The sequence below is a fragment of the Aricia agestis genome, chromosome 7 (assembly GCF_905147365.1).
Source record: "Aricia agestis chromosome 7, ilAriAges1.1, whole genome shotgun sequence".
Classification (NCBI taxonomy): Eukaryota; Metazoa; Arthropoda; class Insecta; order Lepidoptera; family Lycaenidae; genus Aricia; species Aricia agestis.
In genome coordinates this window covers 3,602,798-3,621,960 of record NC_056412.1, presented here as the reverse complement: position 1 = coordinate 3,621,960, position 19,163 = coordinate 3,602,798, and the positions used below count along the sequence as shown (strand labels likewise).

At 44.3% G+C, this 19,163-nt stretch overlaps 1 protein-coding gene across 6 annotated transcripts in view; it reads left to right on the top strand.

The window, feature by feature from the left end:
• LOC121728944 (teneurin-m) overlaps positions 1 to 14,671 on the top strand; it is a 447,859-nt gene extending 433,188 nt beyond the window's left edge. For 4 of the 6 annotated variants that reach the window (XM_042117288.1, XM_042117290.1, XM_042117289.1 and 1 more), the window contains 12 exons: positions 73 to 289; positions 399 to 803; positions 988 to 1,323; positions 1,445 to 1,652; positions 1,982 to 2,008; positions 2,846 to 3,062; positions 3,594 to 3,770; positions 4,220 to 4,628; positions 4,734 to 4,986; positions 7,061 to 10,847; positions 11,264 to 11,635; positions 12,418 to 14,671. In XM_042117288.1, the coding sequence (XP_041973222.1) occupies positions 73 to 289; positions 399 to 803; positions 988 to 1,323; positions 1,445 to 1,652; positions 1,982 to 2,008; positions 2,846 to 3,062; positions 3,594 to 3,770; positions 4,220 to 4,628; positions 4,734 to 4,986; positions 7,061 to 10,847; positions 11,264 to 11,635; positions 12,418 to 12,774 (6,765 nt within the window). In that variant the 3' untranslated portion in view covers positions 12,775 to 14,671. The remainder of the gene's footprint in view (positions 1 to 72; positions 290 to 398; positions 804 to 987; positions 1,324 to 1,444; positions 1,653 to 1,981; positions 2,009 to 2,845; positions 3,063 to 3,593; positions 3,771 to 4,219; positions 4,629 to 4,733; positions 4,987 to 7,060; positions 10,848 to 11,263; positions 11,636 to 12,417) is intronic. The other 2 variants (XM_042117291.1, XM_042117286.1) reach the window with 1 other exon arrangement.
• Positions 14,672 to 19,163: the final 4,492 nt, after the last annotated feature.

The following is a 19,163-nucleotide window of genomic DNA, read 5'->3' as shown; positions in this document are numbered from 1 at the left end:
CAGCTGCTATCTCTAAAACATTTTTTTTTAAAAATGTATATTTAAGAAAACTTATTTTTTTATATTTTTTAGCCGTCCGTGAAACAGGAAGTCACGCATTACATGGAACAAGGTCACTGGTTTCTATCTCTCTACAACGACGACGGCGATCCCCAGGAGGTATCGTTCGTTGCCATGGTCGCCGATGACATGACTCACAACTGCCCCAACGGCTGCTCCGGCAAAGGGGAATGTCTGATGGGACATTGCCAATGCCAGCCCGGCTTCGGAGGAGACGATTGTAGCGAAAGTAAGCTATTTGCAAGTACTAAAAACATCAGCAAAAATCAAAATTACCTTTACTGCATGTACACCGCTGCTTTTATTTCTAAGCACCGATTTTTTTTTCCTTCTTCCAGGCGTATGTCCGGTGCTGTGTAGCCAACGCGGAGAGTACATTAACGGGGAATGCCAGTGCAACCCCGGCTGGAAGGGCAAGGAGTGCTCGCTGCGGCACGACGAGTGCGAGGTCCCCGACTGCCACGGCCACGGTCACTGCGTCAACGGAAAATGCTCCTGTGTCAGAGGATACAAGGGCAAGTTCTGCGAGGAGGTCGACTGCCCTCACCCGACCTGCACGGGCCACGGCTTCTGCATCAACGGCACCTGCGTATGCAAAAAGGGATGGAAGGGCTCGGACTGCGCGACCATGGATAAAGACGCCCTGCAGTGTCTCCCCGACTGCTCCGGCCACGGAACCTTCGATGTGGACACTCAGGCCTGCACTTGCAATCAGCGGTGGTCGGGCGACGACTGCTCGAAAGGTAAAAACATTATTTTCAACAATATAAACAAAAACTTAATAATATTTACTGACGCTTTACACCACGTCAGTACGGCCCCGAGCTTAGTACCTGCGGGACCGGAACCTTAAGAGAAACCACAATTTAATACTTCTATAGAATCAATCGTAATATTATCAATTTAAAACGTAATATCTTTTTGCAGAGGTATGCGATCTAGACTGCGGGCCTCACGGCAGGTGCGTAGGCGAGGCGTGCGTGTGCGACGCCGGGTGGACGGGCGAGTACTGCACGTCGAAGCTGTGCGACGCGCGGTGCAGTGACCACGGCCAGTGCAAGAACGGCACCTGCCTCTGCGTGTCCGGGTGGAACGGACGACATTGCACGCTCGAGGGATGCCCCCGCGGCTGCGCCGGACACGGCCAGTGCAGGGTCGCGAACGACGGACGCTGGGAGTGCAAGTGCTTCGAGGGATGGGACGGCCCCGACTGCACGACGCTGAAAGAACAGATCTGCGACGATTCGAAGGATAACGATAAAGGTGCGGCTCGGGCTATCTTACCATGTTTACATGTAAATGAAACAGGACCTACAACAGGACAAAAATGGTGAAAAGCAAGGAACAAAATGCTTATTTTAAAACTCCTTTTTTGTGTTCTCAGATGGCCTGGTGGACTGCGAGGATCCGGAGTGCTGCCACACAGCGGCGTGCAAGGGCAGCCAGCTGTGCGTGTCCTCGCCCAAGCCCACTGACATCCTGCTCCGGAAACAACCGCCGGCCATCACCGCGTCCTTCTTCGAGCGCATGAAATTCCTCATAGACGAGGGGAGCCTCCAGAACTACGCCAAGCACGAGACCTTCAACGAGAGGTGAGATCAGTGTTCGATGTCGCCAGCGGTTAGAATCACGTGATGCATATCATTGATTCTATCGGGATCGTAAAGAAGTAATATGTATATATAAGATTCGCAATGTTGTGCCCCAGTCGATCCTAAATGTTTTAGTTGATAAGACCACCTTTTGTTGTCCTATATTTTTGTTTTACGACGGTCGACTTTTCAGGAAAACTCGAGCAATATTACATGTGCTGTCTGTCTTACGTCCAAATGCTAACTAACATGAATCTTCTGCTTAAGTTAATATTTCTTGTATCTAAAAATACTCATTGTTTGTTCATTCCCGACTATCCGCTGCGCAGTATGTTTTGGAATCACTTCAACACGAGGTAAGCTACGACCTGACGTAGGTAGGAGTGTGTGTAGTTTTATCATGTTTGTCTACCTCTGTATTTAGATATTTGGTATAATAATGTTCGTGATGAACAAAATATATCCTCGATAGACCTTTAGCCCTCACTTCCCTGAAATAAAAAAATATTGGGATTACGTATTCCATACTCTGCATCGGTTATCGAATACCCATACAAATCCATTTTTGCTCATCACAATTTGTACCAGTATAATATTATAATATTATTATAAAAATGTATTATCATATTATGTGCATGTTATTAGTACAATACCGTGTCCTGTGACTTTGTGTTATGCTTTTTATTTATAGTATACATATTATAATTAGTAATTAAGTAGATTTGTGAACACGCTGTAGATACTGAAATCAAAATTTTTGGTTAGTGTAGACATTGGCAAAGTAGTAAGATAATCAATTGGTGAAGTTTTAGAATTAGACTTTACGGTTTAAAAAACAATCATATCACCGTATTTAGACACACATACAAATCCAGTTTATCTCAATTATAAATAGAAGCCGTAAGGACCTCGTTACACCTACCAAATGTAATGGCTATAAAGTGCTCTCCGCCAATCAAATTGTCTGTTAGCACTGTCTCGCCAATCTACTCGGTAGGTATAACGAGGCCCTAATAGTCATTTCACACCGAATCGAGAGAGCGAGGCGAGTCGGTAACAGCAATACAAAATTGGAAAAGCGTCACGCAACGTTCAATTTCGTATTGTTTTCATGCATCGCCAAATTGTCTCTTTTCGATATGAACTAAACCTCATTCCTCTGACCTAAACGTCCATACGTGATGTTATTGCAGTCGGTCCGCCGTGATTCGGGGGCGGGTAGTGACGTCATTGGGCACTGGCTTAGTGGGAGTGAGGGTTTCTACCTCCACCCCCCTGGAGGGCTTCACTCTGACACGTGACGACGGCTGGTTCGACCTCCTGGTGAACGGCGGCGGCGCTGTGACCCTTCACTTCGGCCGAGCTCCGTTCAAACGAAGCACCCAAGTTGTGTTCGTACCCTGGAATGAGGTGAGCATTTTATTTAAATACTCAATGCAGATTAAGGTACCGAGGCGGACTTAATTCCATATGGGACGCTAACGGCAGATAACTGCCAGTCAACCTTTGCGTTAGCGTTAGCGCTCTTACAGACGAACAGCACTTGTAGACGACACGCGTCGACGGCTGCCTACCGTCGACGCGTGCCGTCGACACGTGTCGTTCGTTTCTAAGAAGCCTTACTTACAAGTACTTACTTCTGGTTGTTATCGTCACATTTTTGTCTGTTTGCATCATTCATGCCCGATTTTTGAGTTGAAAGGATGTGTTCAGCACTGTTGTTGTTTGGCTATCCGATTCTGACTTGTAAGCCAATCAAAAACTCCAATAAATAGATAAACTCCTGCCGTGGACATCAAATTTCAATGTACCTGTATCCAAAGTATGTCTACAATTTTATTATTTTCAGTATTTACAGTCTGTACTGTACCTCTATGATGCAGTTTGTTTCTTAGCAACTACTGAGATTTTCACTTCACACATTTTCACCTTCCACATTAGGTTGTGATAATCAACGAGGTGCTGATGACGACTTCGGACGACAAGGGCAGCGTGGGTCCGCCGCAGGCGTGCCTCGCCCACGACTACGAGACCATGAAGCCGGTGGTGCTAGCGACGTGGAAGCACGGCTTCCAGGGTGCCTGCCCGGACAGGAGCGCTATACTCGCTGAATCTCAGGTACACTTAGTTAATATATGCCCCCTGCAAACGAGCAAACGAGTCACCTGATGGAAAGCAACTGCTGTCACACATGGACACTCGCAACATTAGAAGAGTTTGTTCTTATACTCCCAGTTATACATGTTAAACTGAATCCTTAGGTATTCATTTTGAATCTTTATTTAATTAATTATTTTAGAGAACCACATAACTTTTCACAAAGAACGCTTTGCGGTAACATTGGCAGCCGTACTTGTAACTGTGACACGGCTGCCTAGAGTCGTAACAAAAGTATCGACATTATAATCATCCATAAAATAAAAATATTCTTATAATTTATGACTGATTTAAATACAATATTACTTACTACAAAATATATATATATTATACAAACAACAATTATTACAATGAGACTAAAATGTCTGAAACTACATATAAATAATTCTGATTATAATTTATGATTTTAGGTCATTCAAGAGAGCGTCCCGATAGCGGGGACCGGTCTGAACCTGGTGTACCACAGCTCGCGAGCCGCCGGCTACCTGTCCACCATCCAGCTCCAGCTGACTCCGGAGAAGGTTCCCCCGACCCTCGCCCTGATACATCTGCGCATAACCATCGAGGGCATACTCTTCCAGAAGGTTTTCGAAGCGGATCCCGTCATCAAGTTCACGTACCCTTGGAATCGCCTCAACATCTACCGCCAGAGGGTTTACGGCGTGACTACGGCCCTGGTGAAGGTGGGCTACCAGTACACCGACTGCAAGGACGTCATCTGGAACGTTCAGACCACCAAGCTGAGCGGCCACGACATGAGCATCTCGGACGTCGGTGGCTGGAATCTCGATATCCATCACCGGTACAACTTCCATGAAGGTACGTGGTTCGATGTTTCTGATGTTTATCGTATAATTAAATAAAAGTTGACGTTCGAAGCATTTTGAATCACACCGTCAAATACTCATCTGGCAATTCTTTCAGGTATCCTCCAAAAGGGTGACGGCACGAACATATACCTGAAGCACAAGCCTCGGGTGATCATCACCACGATGGGTGATGGGCACCAGCGCGCACTACAGTGCAGCCCCGGGTGCGAGGGCCCGGCCAAGCGCCTGCGGCTGCTAGCGCCGGCCGCGCTGGCCTCATCGCCGGACGGTGCCTTGTACGTTGGCGACTTCAACCTTGTCCGCAAGATACTCACTGATGGCTCCGTGCGCACGCTCGTTAAACTAAAGTGAGTATTTTATTTCCTTTTTGTTTGGCAACATCAATTTTATTATCAAAAAAGGACATATTGTCCGAAAACCAAAAACCCAGAATCGCCATGAAAAACGTAAAATATAAACCGATGGATTGACATTGAAATGTAATCCATACTAATATTATAAATGCGAAAGTATCTCTGTCTGTCTCGCTTTCACGCCAAAACTACTCAACCGATTGCAATGAAATTTTGTACACAATTATTCTAGAGCCTGAGAAAGGACATAGGCTACATTTTGATGTGGGAAAATATCTTATTTCCATGAAAATATCGATGAAAATTATTTCGCATTGTAGTTCTTACATGTGACAGTAGATGTCGTTTTTATTGGCGATGGCTCCGTAACGCGCGTGGTCAGCGCTCATCCCATTGAAAACTTTTTGTTCCGCCTGCGGGACTCGAACCCAGGAGGGTTCGAGTCCCGCAGGCGGAACAAAAAGTTTTCAATGTTCCTGGGTCTTGGATGTGTATTAAATATTATATAATATGTATCATAATAATATTTCAAAAATATTTTATGTATAATATTATAAAAAATCCAGAAATATATCGATGCAATGAACATTTTAGTTCTAATACGATTCAACAGATGGCGTTTTTGTTTATAGTTTTTAATACGTTAGTTTAATAATGAATCTATCTTATAGAACTCCTACTGCATTTCTAATATATGTGACAAGTTGACAACACTGAGGTGCTCTAAAATAAAGGAGTTCGAGTGTACCGTGTTGGCCTATATTCCATCCAGAAAAATGTCAATGCAATCAACATTTTAATTCTAATATATGAAAACAGATGGCGTCTTTTTTTTTACTTCATTGTAATAGAACTAATTATACCTACTTTATTATATATATTGTTTTTATTCATATCTAGCTGTTGCCCGCGACTTCGTCCGCGTGGACTTTAGTTTCTAGCGCGCGGTGTCAACAAAATTTGTGTCACATTTAAAAACTTTTTAAAACCCTGGTATGTGGTATCCATTAATTATCATATATCCATGTCGTGGCCCTTAATTAATCAAAATACCCAAAAACAGCTGTTCAGTGTGCACATAATCTATACTTATATTATAAATGCGAAAGTATCTCTGTCTGTCTGTCTGTCTGTCAGTCTCGCTTTCACGCCAAACGCCAAAACTACCGAACCAATTGTAATGAAATTTTGTATACAGATAGTCTAAAGCCTGAAAAAGGACATAGGCTACTTTTTTACTGGAAAAAAGCGTTGTAAAAAAGGGGGTGAAAATGCGTAAATTTTTTCAAATTAAGTTAGTTCCAAAAATTCATAATAGTTGGCGCCGTGCGTCTTCTACATCGCGCTGACGCTTACTCAAAAGTCTTTCTATAAAAGGTGGTATCATCTTACATTCAAGTTTCGATTTTTTTCGATTGTTATATCTATTCTACGTTATTAAATAACTCAGTACTTTATCTGTGCAGTGAGTAGTGACGTAACCTTAAACCTATCAATGATAAATAGTTTATGGATAAAGTTGTGTAATTGGGGGGCTAATTATGCTTTAAAATTTGGCATAAAATATAAAGTTTAATATAAAAAAATGAAATACTTACTTATTGTGTGCACACTGCACAGCTGTATTGATTTAAGGGGTACCAGGGTTTTCTTATAAAAGCTTTTGACACTAATTTTGTTGACATCGCGCGCTATAAACTGAAGTCCACGCGGACGAAGTCGCGGGCAACAGCTAGTAAATGATAATTATATTATGTAACCAGCCCTGAAGTCTTTATAGTATGGGAGTATATGTGCAACTGCAACATATTCATGTTATATCACAAAATAACAAAGACTTTATTTGGGTGATATTACATTTATTTATTTATTTATTAAGTCTCAAACTGTTTTTTACAAGAAATATTGTTATAGTACTGTGTGTATTATTGGTATACCTAAAGTATGTGTATATCTGTCGTTTCTGGGTATTTTTGACACCTTATAATGTGTATAAATAGAGTCAAAGTTGTGTTATTTTGTATAGTACAATGGTAATCTAATATAACTCGCCTTGTGCTCGTTCCAGCGCCACGCGCGTGTCGTACCGCTACCACATGGCGCTGTCGCCGCTGGACGGCACGCTGTACATCTCCGACCCCGAGTCACACCAGATCATCAAGGTCCGCGACGTCGACGACTTCAGCGACCCCGACCACAACTGGGAGACCGTGGTGGGGTCCGGCGAGCGCTGCCTGCCCGGTGACGAGGCCCACTGCGGTGACGGGGCTCTGGCGCGGGACGCCAAACTCGCCTACCCGAAGGGCGTGGCCGTGTCCACCGACAACGTCCTGTACTTCGCCGACGGCACCAACATCCGCATGGTCGACCGGGACGGCATCATCACGACCGTCATCGGCAACCACATGCATCGCGCGCACTGGAAGCCCATCCCGTGCGAGGGCACGCTCAGCGTGGAGGAGGTGCACCTGCGCTGGCCCACCGAGCTCGCCATCAACCCGCTCGACAACAGCCTGCACGTCATCGACGACCACATGATCCTGCAGATGGCGCCAGACGGGCGGGTGAAAGTAATCGCGGGCCGGCCGCTGCATTGCCCCTCGCCCCCGCTTGGCGTCGACGTGGAGCTCGCCACGTCCGCCACGCTCGTCATGCCTCAGAGCATCGCCTTCGGGGCGGCCGGCGACCTGTACGTGGCCGAAAGTGACTCGCAGCGCATCAACCGCGTCCGCCTTATCACCACCGACGGCCGCATCTCCCTCTTCGCCGGCGCCGAGTCCAAGTGCAACTGCCTGGAGAAGGGCTGTGACTGCTTCGAGGCCGACCACTTCCTCGCCTCCACCTCCAAGTTCAACACGATATCGGCGCTGAGCGTGAGCCCGGACGGCGTCCTGCACATCGCCGACCAGGCCAACTACAGGATCCGGTCCGTCATGGCGAGCATCCCGGACGCCAGCGGCGCGCGCGAGTACGAGATATACTCACCGGACACCCAGGAGAGCTACGTGTTCAACCGTTTTGGCCAGCACGTTCTGACCAAGAACATTCTGACGGGCGAGAACAAGTACGTGTTCACTTACACCGTCAACACTAGCAACGGGAAGCTGAGCACCGTGACCGACGCCGCTGGTAACAAGGTGTTCCTGCTGCGGGACTACTCCAGCATGGTCAACTCGATAGAAAACACGAAGGGTCAGAAGTGCAGGCTTAAGATGTCTCGAATGAAAATGTTACAGGAGATCCGAACGCCCGAAAACTTCAACGCGACGTTCGACTACTACGGAACCTCCGGGCTGCTGAAGTCTAAGTCCGACAGCACCGGCCGGAGCTACATATACAAGTACGACGAGTTCGGCCGTCTCACGTCCGCCGTCACTCCCACCGGACGAATCATCACGTTGACTTTCGATCTCAGCATCAAGGGCGCCACGGTTCTCGTTAGCGAAAACGGCAGAAAACCGGTTTCGATTCTCATAAAGGGATCCATGGTCAACACGAGGCTCGGCGAGGCGGAGACGAAAACGATAATCTCCTCCGACGGCAGCATCTCGACTAGCATGCCCTGGGGCCACATGATATCAACCGACGCCGTCCCGTACACGATCCTGTCCGAGATAGATCCGATTTTCGGGGAGAGCTACCCCGTTCCCGCGAAACAGCGAACGGAAGTCGGCGGCGATCTGGCCAACAGGTTCGAGTGGCGGTACTTCCTGCGACGCCTGCAATCGAACAAAGGTAAAAGTGGCAAAGCCGTCGCTCAAATCGGCCGCAAACTGAGAATTAACGGCGACAATCTTCTGACGCTGGAGTACGACAGGGACACCTCGACCGTCGCGGTGTTCATGGACGACAAGGTGGAGCTGCTGAACGTCACGTACGACCGAATGGCGCGGCCGATAAAGTGGGGCCCCCGAAACGGCATATTCACCGAGGTGCAGCTCGACTACGACAGATTCAATAGACTCATCAGCTGGCGGTGGGGAAGTCTCAACGAATCCTACGGGTACGACCGAGCCGGCCGTCTGGACGAAATCAAGTACGGCGACGGATCATCCCTGGCGTACTCGTTCAGGGACATGTTCACGAGCTTGCCGCTCAAGGTGACCACGCCCCGCGGCAGCGACTACCTCCTGGACTACGACGACGCGGGAGCGCTCCAGAACCTAACCACACCCCGAGGCCACATACACACGTTCGCCCTCATGACTACCCTCGGATACTTCAAGTACCAGTACTTCTCGCCCATGAACAGACATCCGTACGAGATTCTCTACAACGACGACGGTCTCATTCTCGCGAAGGTATTCCCCCATCAGTCGGGTAAAATTCTCTACGTCTACGACAACTCCGGAAAACTCGATGCCGTCCTGGCCGGCGCGTCGTCCGTCCGCTACGTCTACCACGAGACCACTCACCTCGTGAAGAACGTCGTCACGACCGACCCCGACTACGAGTTGAAGCAGGAGTACAAGTATCACGCCGGGATACTCAAGGACGAAAAGATGAAGTTTAACTCCAAGACCGGCCTCAACAACGCCCACTTCAAATACCAGTACGACGGAAACGCGCGCCTGTCCACCATAGACGTGAACATCAACAGCAAGGAGATGCCGCAGCTGAGGCTAAAGTACAACCAGAACCTCGGCATACTCGAGGGGGTGAGCGACCTGCGGATCTACAGAAACACGTTCAATCGCTCCGTGATGCAGGATACGAGCAAGCAGTACTTCACCATCACCGACTACGACGACCACGGCCGAGTCAAAACCGTCCTCATGAACATCAAATCCTTCGACGTGTTCCGCCTGGAGCTGGACTACGACGTGAGGAATCGAATCAGATCGAAGAAGACAATGATTGGCGACACGTCGTCGAGCGAGAGGGTCAGCTACAACTACGACGGGCACCTCATGGAGGTCGTCGGCTCCGAGGATGACTGGAAGTACGTGTACGACGAGAACGGCAACGTCGTCGGCGTCATCGAGCACGGCGAGAAGCGGTACCTCGGGTACGACATCGGCGACCGGGTCGTCCAGTACGGCGACGTGGAGTTCAGCAGCTACGACGGCCGCGGGTTCGTCATCAGGCGCGGCGAGCAGAAGTACCGGTACAACGCGCGCGGCCAGTTCGTGCACGCCTTCGAGCGGGACAAGTTCCAGATGTGGTACCACTACGATGAGAAGAACCGCCTCGTCGCCCGGCGGGACGACAAGGACAACGTAACCCAGTTCTTCTACGGCAACCCCCAGTCGCCGAATCTGGTCACGCACATGCACTACCCCAAAACCGAGAAGACCATCCGGTTCCTGTACGACCAGCGGGAGTTCCTGACCTGCGTCGAGACCGAAGACCGGAGGTACTACGTGGCCACCGACCACGGTGGCTCGCCCGTCGTCGTCTTCGACGTAAACGGGGAAATCGTCAAGGAGATCAAGCGGAGCCCCTTCGGCAAGATAGTGAAGGACACGAACCCTGATTTCTACCTCCCAGTGGACTTCCAAGGAGGAATCCTCGACGTAAACACGAACCTGTTGTACCTCGACAACAGGCTGTACGACCCCATCGTCGGGCAGTGGATGACGCCGAGCTGGGAGCACCTGGCCAGCAAGCTGAGCCTGCCGACGGACATTTTCATCTATCGCTTCAGGAACAACGATCCGATCAATAGGAACCAGGAGGTCCCGTACATGACCAACCTGGCGAACTGGCTGCAACTGTACGGCTACGACCTGACGAAGATGATGGGGGCGAAGTACATAACCGACATGATCTACCAGCCGATCAACGCGGTGTCGGCGCCAAAGTTGACACCCGAGTTTGGCGTGCTGTCCGGACTTCAGTGCATCATCGAAAAGGTGAGTTTCATTTGATACGTAATCATTAGAGTTAGGATTAATGACGTCACCTGCCTGTATTGTAGAGTTGCTAACCTCAAATTTAATTATCATCTCAATCATTATTTTATTCAAGTTACGTTACTATAGGTCTACCAGAATCTAATGGCAAATTTGGATGGGAGATTTTCAAAAAATATACTTAATCTTTGGATACTTTTTACATTTGCATGTATCACACACAGAATCAGCCGCTATGAGGAAAGTATCAAACGTTTTTCTCCAATTTCCCCAGTATTGGTAGCGTCAATTTCTTTTTCCATTTTTTTTCCATTAGATTCTGGTAGACCTGATAATCATTTTTATAAGGGTTCCGTACCCGCTATTGCAATACCGACACCGATTTAACATAAGCTCTTGCCTCTTGCCATTTTCAGGTCAACAGTAAGCTCGCCGATTTAGAGTTCGTGCCGACGCCTCTATTGAAAATGGAGCCTATCACGCGTAACTTGCTGCCGCGTGTGTCCTACAAGCGCGGCATCTTCGGGGAGGGAGTGTTGATCTCGCGCGTGGACGGGAAGGCCTACATCAGCGTCGCGGACGGAGCCAACAACGTAGTCGAGGACGTTATAACCACCGTCTTCAATAACTCCTACTTCCTCGACGTCCATTTCAACATACACGACCAGGACGTCTTCTACTTCGTGAAGGACAACTCCTTGAAGATACGCGACGACTTGGAGGAGCTGCGCCGCCTGTCTGGCAAGTTCAACGTGTCGCAAGACGAGACCAACGACCAGGGATTGGAGGTTTGTGATTTAATTTTTTATTTTATTTTTATGAAATAAGGGGGCAAACGAGCAAACGGGTCACCTGATAGAAAGCAACTTCCGTCGCCCATGGACGATCGCAGCATCAGAAGAGCTGCAGGTGCGTTGCCGGCCTTTGAAGAGGGAATAGGGTAATAGGGGAGGGTAGGGATGGGAAGGGAAGGGAATAGGGGAGGGTAGGAAAAGGAATAGGGTAGGGGATTGGGCCTCCGGTAAACTCACTCACTCGGCGAAACACAGCGCAAGCGCTGTTTCACGCCGGTTTTCTGTGAGAACGTGGTATTTCTCCGGTCGAGCCGGCCCATTCGTGCCGGAGCATGGCTCTCCCACGTATGATGTATTCTGACTCCGCTGACATCCAACGTTAGAGATGAACTGAAAAAACTGTATTCAATATCTCCACGGCATATCGCCTCAGGTCGAAACAACTGTCAGGCATCACCAACTGGACTTATCTCATTTGAGCTTTAGTTTACTGTCGGCATTGCGATACAATAGCAACTTCGTGCCTGAGAGGGACGTTAGTATTACGTGTGTATGTTACGAACAAATGAAGCACACTAGGTGTAATTTCTATATGTGGTGTTATACCTATTTATTTATTCAGGTCATCATAACCTAAAGACATTAAAATTAATTTTTTAAAATAAATAAGGACTAGTGTTTACATTACTTATAATTTATAAGATATGCACAAACATTTTGAATCGATTTTAATTAAACATAATATCGCCAGTGTTAAAGAACCTCTCGTATTTCAGGTCCGCGTGCACGCGGTGGGTCGCGGGTCGGGGGGCGCCGTGATCGTGCTGCGGTACGGCGCGGACCCGGCCGCCGAGCGCCTGCGCCTGCTGAAACACGCGCACAAGCGGGCCGCCGCGCGCGCCTGGGAGCGAGAGAAGGCGCTGGTGGCGGCCGGCTGGGAGGGCGGCGCCGCCTGGACCGAGGAGGAGAAGGAGGAGCTCATCTCCCACGGCGTCGTGGACGGCTGGGCGGCCCGGGACGTGCACCCCCTCGCCCGATACCCGCAGCTCGCGGACGACCCCGCCAACATAGTGTTCGTGCGTGACGGCCGACGTAAGCGCCGGCGCAGCGGCCGTGCGCGCCACCGCACCTGACTCGCCGACCGATGAGCGGCCTCCGACTACAGGGTAGCGACTCGACGCGACCTTTTTATACCTATTTACATCGCTTAGACGTAGTTTTCGGGTATTCCTAAAGTATTTTAGCCAAATATTAATTTTTCCCTACACCTAGGTATTTGTACATAATATTTTATTCTTGTAGGCGCCCCTTTTCTACTAGACCCGAGGTCTTCTCGCAATACTGTCTACTGTTTAAGCAATATTTTATCCCTAAAGTTTAGATACTTTATATTATTTATCCGAAAGTATGTATCCCGGTAGCGCGGAGTGGCCCTCCCGCCGGGGCTCGGAGTTCGCCCTTGCGCGATGGCAACTCGATCTTGGCGCTCCCCTGTATTATATTTCAACTAATTATATTTTAAACTACGAGTGCGTGGCGAATGAATCTCAACTGTAGAAACGCGATCACCGTTCCCTTCACTGATATAGTCGTAGCTGTCCGCGGCTGACGCCGAGCACGGACGTTTCTGTGGTTACCGGCTAACGAACTGTCCGCTCGCGTCCGCCGTAGTTTCGTGGATGTTCAATAGGCTGGCCCATTCGCAAGGCCTCGACGAGTAACGCGTATACGTAACGCTCCATGAGTTGTGCAATAATCGACTGTAGACGATCGTCTTAGGGTCTAAACTTATCCGAACTTAGTCCGTAATTTTTATGTGTATTGAGCGTAGTGATATCGCTTGAAAGTCATTAAGGATCGTCGTTATTGTGATCTTCGATCGTCGTACGCCTAATAGTTTAGTCGTAACTCGTAAGTCATTAAGGAAACGTTTTATTGTAAAGTACGTACTACGTAGCCATAGTGTATGTCCATAAATGTGTCATTAAATCGTGGTGTCTAATCGTGTTAGAGTTTCTGAAATCTAATTTATCGCTCTCGAAAGGACTGAACGGACGACGGGGTGAGGATATTTTTAGGTAACGTTTTTTAAATTTGGAATAATCTAAATTCCTATAGGCGGGCTGAAGCCCACGTAAAGTGATATTTTGGCGAGATGTGAGGAAACGAAGCAATACTTGTAATACGTCTTACTTTTATTTAGGAACTTTAAGATGTATTTTTATTTACATTATTATAATTAAAACCTTATATATATATCGATATAACCTATTGAGAATGTAGCTATCGATTCGACGAAGGTATAGAGCGGTATAGTTATCTTTTTATAATGTATAAAGAATTCTAATTTGTAAATAGGTACTTAATAACGTACGTGTAATATAATATTGTACATATCTCTACGCTTGAATTATTTATATCGAATCGTTTGTAAGGCGGGATGTATCATAGAGTCGTAAGAGGCTGAAAATAATCCATACCGATCGGCTCGGCTGGCAGACATTTTTAAATTAACTTATTCGTCCATAATAAAAAGTATAATTTAATCGGGTATTTACCGCTCAAACGCGCCATAGACTGTTATGTGCAGCCGGTCGGCTAGTACCATCGACAACCTACCATAGACTAAAGCTTCTAGATACTTAGAGAGCTTCTGTAATCGTTCGCGCGATCGCTTTTATATCGCACAGCAAAGAGCATGCTGCATCATACAAGTTACAACAGTGATAAAAATTTAAAAAATTAACAACTTAGCCTTTCGAGACGTTGGCGCAGTGTTGCAAAATTTTAAGTAAAGCGTAATAACAGTTACTAGCTTTACGATATTAAAAGCGCGCGTGCAGACGAAGTCTCACTGTGGCATTTACATGTAGAACGAATCCTCTGCAGCATTTACTTTGTATTATTGTAGATACGTTGGTAGCGCCCTGGCCCCTGCGTGGCGGAGTGTGTACGTCGACGATGTAAGCATGTACAATAAATAAAATATAGTACTATTCTAATGGAATATGTAATAAAAAATTAATAAAATCGAACATAATTGTTTCATTTGTTTCCCATATTTTATTCACTAATTTCAGGTCGTTGTAAAGACTGTGAAAGAGTAGAGACAAGCTTTAGGCCGATAGAGCGATTCTTCCTTTGACTATTAGCTTATCGAAAATATTAGATACTTATTAGAGATGTTCCGATCATGACTTTGGCCGACTAGCCGATTAGTCGGTTACAAAGAAGCCGACTAATCGGCCGACTAGTCGGCCAACCGATCATGGTTTCAGATGTTTTCGTAACGCTTTGTTTACTGCTGATTCGCGTAAAAAGTCGCATACGCCGCCTGCGAACGTGTCGGATCGTGTTCTGGTTATGTTAACGTCATGATATAAAGCGGCATAGCTTTACCGCGGCAGTCCTGAGTGCCACACGTATTTTTTAATATAATGTCTAGAATGAAGAAGATATTATGTTGTTATTTAAAAAAATGTCATAGATATTTATTTACAAGCTAGTAATTTCAAAAACAATTCAAGACATGAGTAGATGAATAGGGTAAGTAACATGAAAAAACTTCTCGTTTTTTTGTTTTAATGGAAAACAAAAAAACGAGAAGTTTAGGGCCGGAAAAAATATTTGAAATAGAAAAAGTATGGATTATATGTGTAGCCAGATATATTAGCTTGGTTATGAAGTAGATAAGTCACAAGTTTTATTAAAATAATTAGGGAAAAAATGAGTTATTGTCCGTATGTTACGAATTTCGATTCTTCCACTCACGTTCTCAATTCACTTAATTTCAAAATAATCAAGGGCTTTCTTAAATGTAATATCAATAATAGTAAAATAATAAAAAGCCGGATAGTCGGCGCTTTTTGCCGACTATTCGCCGACTAGTCGCGAATAGTCGGCAAAAGTGGCCGGATAGTCGGCTTTACCGACTGTGCGACTAGTCGGCACATCTCTAGTACTTATGTCAATTACCGGTAAGGCCGGGTTTCTTTAGCTCCTGCGGGAAACTTTGACTCAAATCGGAAAAATATTTAAGCTTCTTTAGCAGTTTGCTTTAGCAGAAACGTGGCAGACGTTGCTGCTAAAGCAGCACTCGATTTTGCTCAAGCGGGATTCATTAGATGGCATTAGTAGCGCTAGTTTTTAATTAGTTGGGCACTTGTTTGCGAAGTAGGAAACGGCCATTTTTATGTCGGAGTTCAGACATGTAACAACGTGATTAATTTACGTGTGCAAACTTTATAGTGAAACTGACATACTTATTACGGTGAGTTTCGTTTAATATTATTATATGTGGGTTTTTTGTGTTAAAGGGTTATTATATGTGGAGACTTTAATATTAATTTATTGGATTTAAATTCCACAACTGTTAGATTCACATCTTTATTTAAATCATATAACCTTTGCAATTTGTTTCATGAACCTACAAGAGTCTGTGAGACCACAGCTACTTGTATTGATAACATATTTACAAATCTCATTCCCGATAAAAAAGAAATAATTAATAAGTTAAGCTCTGATCACTGTGGACAGTTAGCATCATTTAATGTCAATTGCGATAATAACGTAAAGGATAATCTTGTGTTTGTTCCTGTGACTACAAAACGTATTGAGCAATTTAGAAGTAAATTAAATTCAAATATTCAGTCATTGGGTAGATCAAATAGCTCAGATGAAGCTTTTAATAATTTGTTTAAGGTAATAGGAACACAATTTAATACAGTATTTACTTCTAAAACAGTTAGAAACGATAATAAAAAAACCAGATTTATTGAATGGGCAACTAAAGGAATTAAAATAAGTAGGCAAAGATTATATGAATTATATGATGAGAGGTGTAGCAACAGTAGTGAATCATTTAAAGCATATGTTAAAAATTATTCTAAAACCTTCAGAAAAGTTTGTAAAGCTGCTAAGGCTCTATATATCAAAAATAAAATTAAAAATTCTAAAAATAAAATCAAAACTACATGGAAGGTTATATCTGGTGAGACTGGAAACGTCACCTGTCGTAACACTGATTTTGAATTATACTTTGAAAATAAAAAGATTACAAATAATCTCGAAGTTGCGACGGTTTTTGAAAAGTTTTTTGCTGACATTCCGGTCTCAACTACAAAAAATCTAAATTCCTCACCAGAAGCTGCTGAAAAACTACTCAGAGACAATGTAAAGGAATGTGATGTCAATTTCAAGTTTAGGGAAATTAGCCCTAGAGATATTATTGATACCATTAAATTGTTGAATATTAAAAATACTACTGATCTCTGGGGCATGTCTACAAAAATTATTAAATCGATAATTGACATCATAGCTCCTCATCTGGCAATAATTTTCAATGACTGCATTAAGAGTGGTGTTTTTCCTGACTTAATGAAGCACAGTAAGGTCGTACCTTTATTTAAAGCGGGAATTAAATCAGATCCGACTAATTACCGGCCTATTTCGATTTTACCGACTCTTAGTAAAATATTTGAAAAAATATTTTTACAGCAATTACTGTTACATTTTAATTTAAATAATTTATTACACAATAACCAATACGGTTTTACTAAGGGTCGTTCCACAACGGATGCTGGTATAGGTCTTCTTTGTAGCATATTTGAAGCTTGGGAGGAGTCACAGGATGCCTTAGGTATTTTTTGTGACCTCTCTAAGGCATTTGACTGTGTCGAGCATGCTACTTTAGTCAAAAAATTGCACCACTATGGCATAAGGGACTCAGCACTCAGCCTTTTGACTTCTTACCTCAAAAATAGGACTCAAAGGGTTGAAGTTAATAGTAAAAGATCCAATGGGACCAAAATAGAATTAGGTGTACCACAGGGATCCATTTTAGGACCATTTCTTTTTCTCATCTACATTAATGACTTACCTTATCTAGTTAAGGATAATGAGATATTACTTTTTGCTGATGACACTTCACTTATTTTTAAAGTGAAGCGACGGCAGTCAAATTACGACGAGGTAAATAGTGCTCTCTCAAAAATAGTACATTGGTTTAATGTTAATAACTTACTTTTAAACTCTAAGAAAACCAAATGTTTAAAATTTACTTTGCCCAATGTTAGGCAAGTTCAAACCAATTTACTATTAAATGATGAGAAAATGAATTTGGTGGACTCCACTATATTCTTAGGCATTACATTAGATAGTAAATTACAGTGGGGTCCTCATATTGCTAATCTTGCAGGTAAGCTCAGTTCTGCAGCATATGCAGTCAGAAAAATTAGGGAAATTTCTGATGAAGACACGGCAAGACTAGTTTATTTTAGTTATTTTCACAGCAGAATGTCTTATGGTATCCTTTTATGGGGAAACGCTGCCGACATCAATACAATTTTTGTGCTGCAGAAGCGAGCTATACGCTCAATTTATAAAATGTCAGCTTTTGAATCTCTGAGAGAAAAGTTTAAAGAAATTGGTATTCTAACTGTTGCTTCTCAATACATTTTGGATAATGTATTGTATGTTAGAAAGAATTTAACTAAATTTAAAACTAAAAGTGATAGTCACGGTAGAAACACTAGAAATAGGCACAAGCTGGAAATACCAGTGATCAGACTTAGCAAAATAAGTAAATCTTTTAAAGGTCAATGTATACGCCTTTACAATAAAATCCCGGAAAACGTTCAAAATCTATCAATTAATAAATTTAAAAAAGTAATTAAAGAACGTTTGTGTGCCAAAGCCTACAATACGGTCAAAGATTTCCTAAACGATAGCACATCTTGGGAGTAGGATGGCTGCTTGCAAGGCTGCTTCTACATTTATTATATGTGACTTACAATTGTGTATTCATATTGTATAGATTAAGTTATTTACATTGTAAATTTTATTTTTTTAAAAGACAAATTTTCCACTTTTTTACTAAAAAGTGGCCCCGTGCGAGTTTCTTACGCCGGTTCTTCTCGCCGGGTTAGTTCCCGAACCGGTGGTAGGCAACATGTAGTTCAACATTCTGAAAATATTTGATTCAAATTTATTCAGAAATAAAACAATTTTTATTTTTTATTTTTATTTTATTTTTATTATACTAAATCAGGTCAGAAATATATTAAGGACTAGAAAGATTAAAGTAACAATTGCTTTTTTACGAGATTAAATTGATAAAACAAAGTGTGGGGATACTTTGCCTCGTAAATTCGGGTAACATTGGCTCTTCAGCCAAAGTTGAATTCATTACATTTCAGATCTCACAATGCCATCAAAATATCGCCGTAAACCGTCCGGTAGTCATCGCTATATCGATAATACAGATGAAGAACTTGAAGAATGTTTGGATGTTGTGAGGTCCAGGGCCATGCCTCAGCGAGAAGCTGCCGCTATGCTTGGGATAATATTATCTGTAAGATTAATGTTTCCAAATTTAAAAAAAGAAGGTTGTTTCTCAGTGCCTGAGCTAAATAATTAAGTAAATATATAAGAATCGATGACTGATGTTGATTGATCTCAATAAGAAGGCTGTGCAATCATAAATGCCATAATATGATTATTTTGTAAGCATTTATATTAAGTA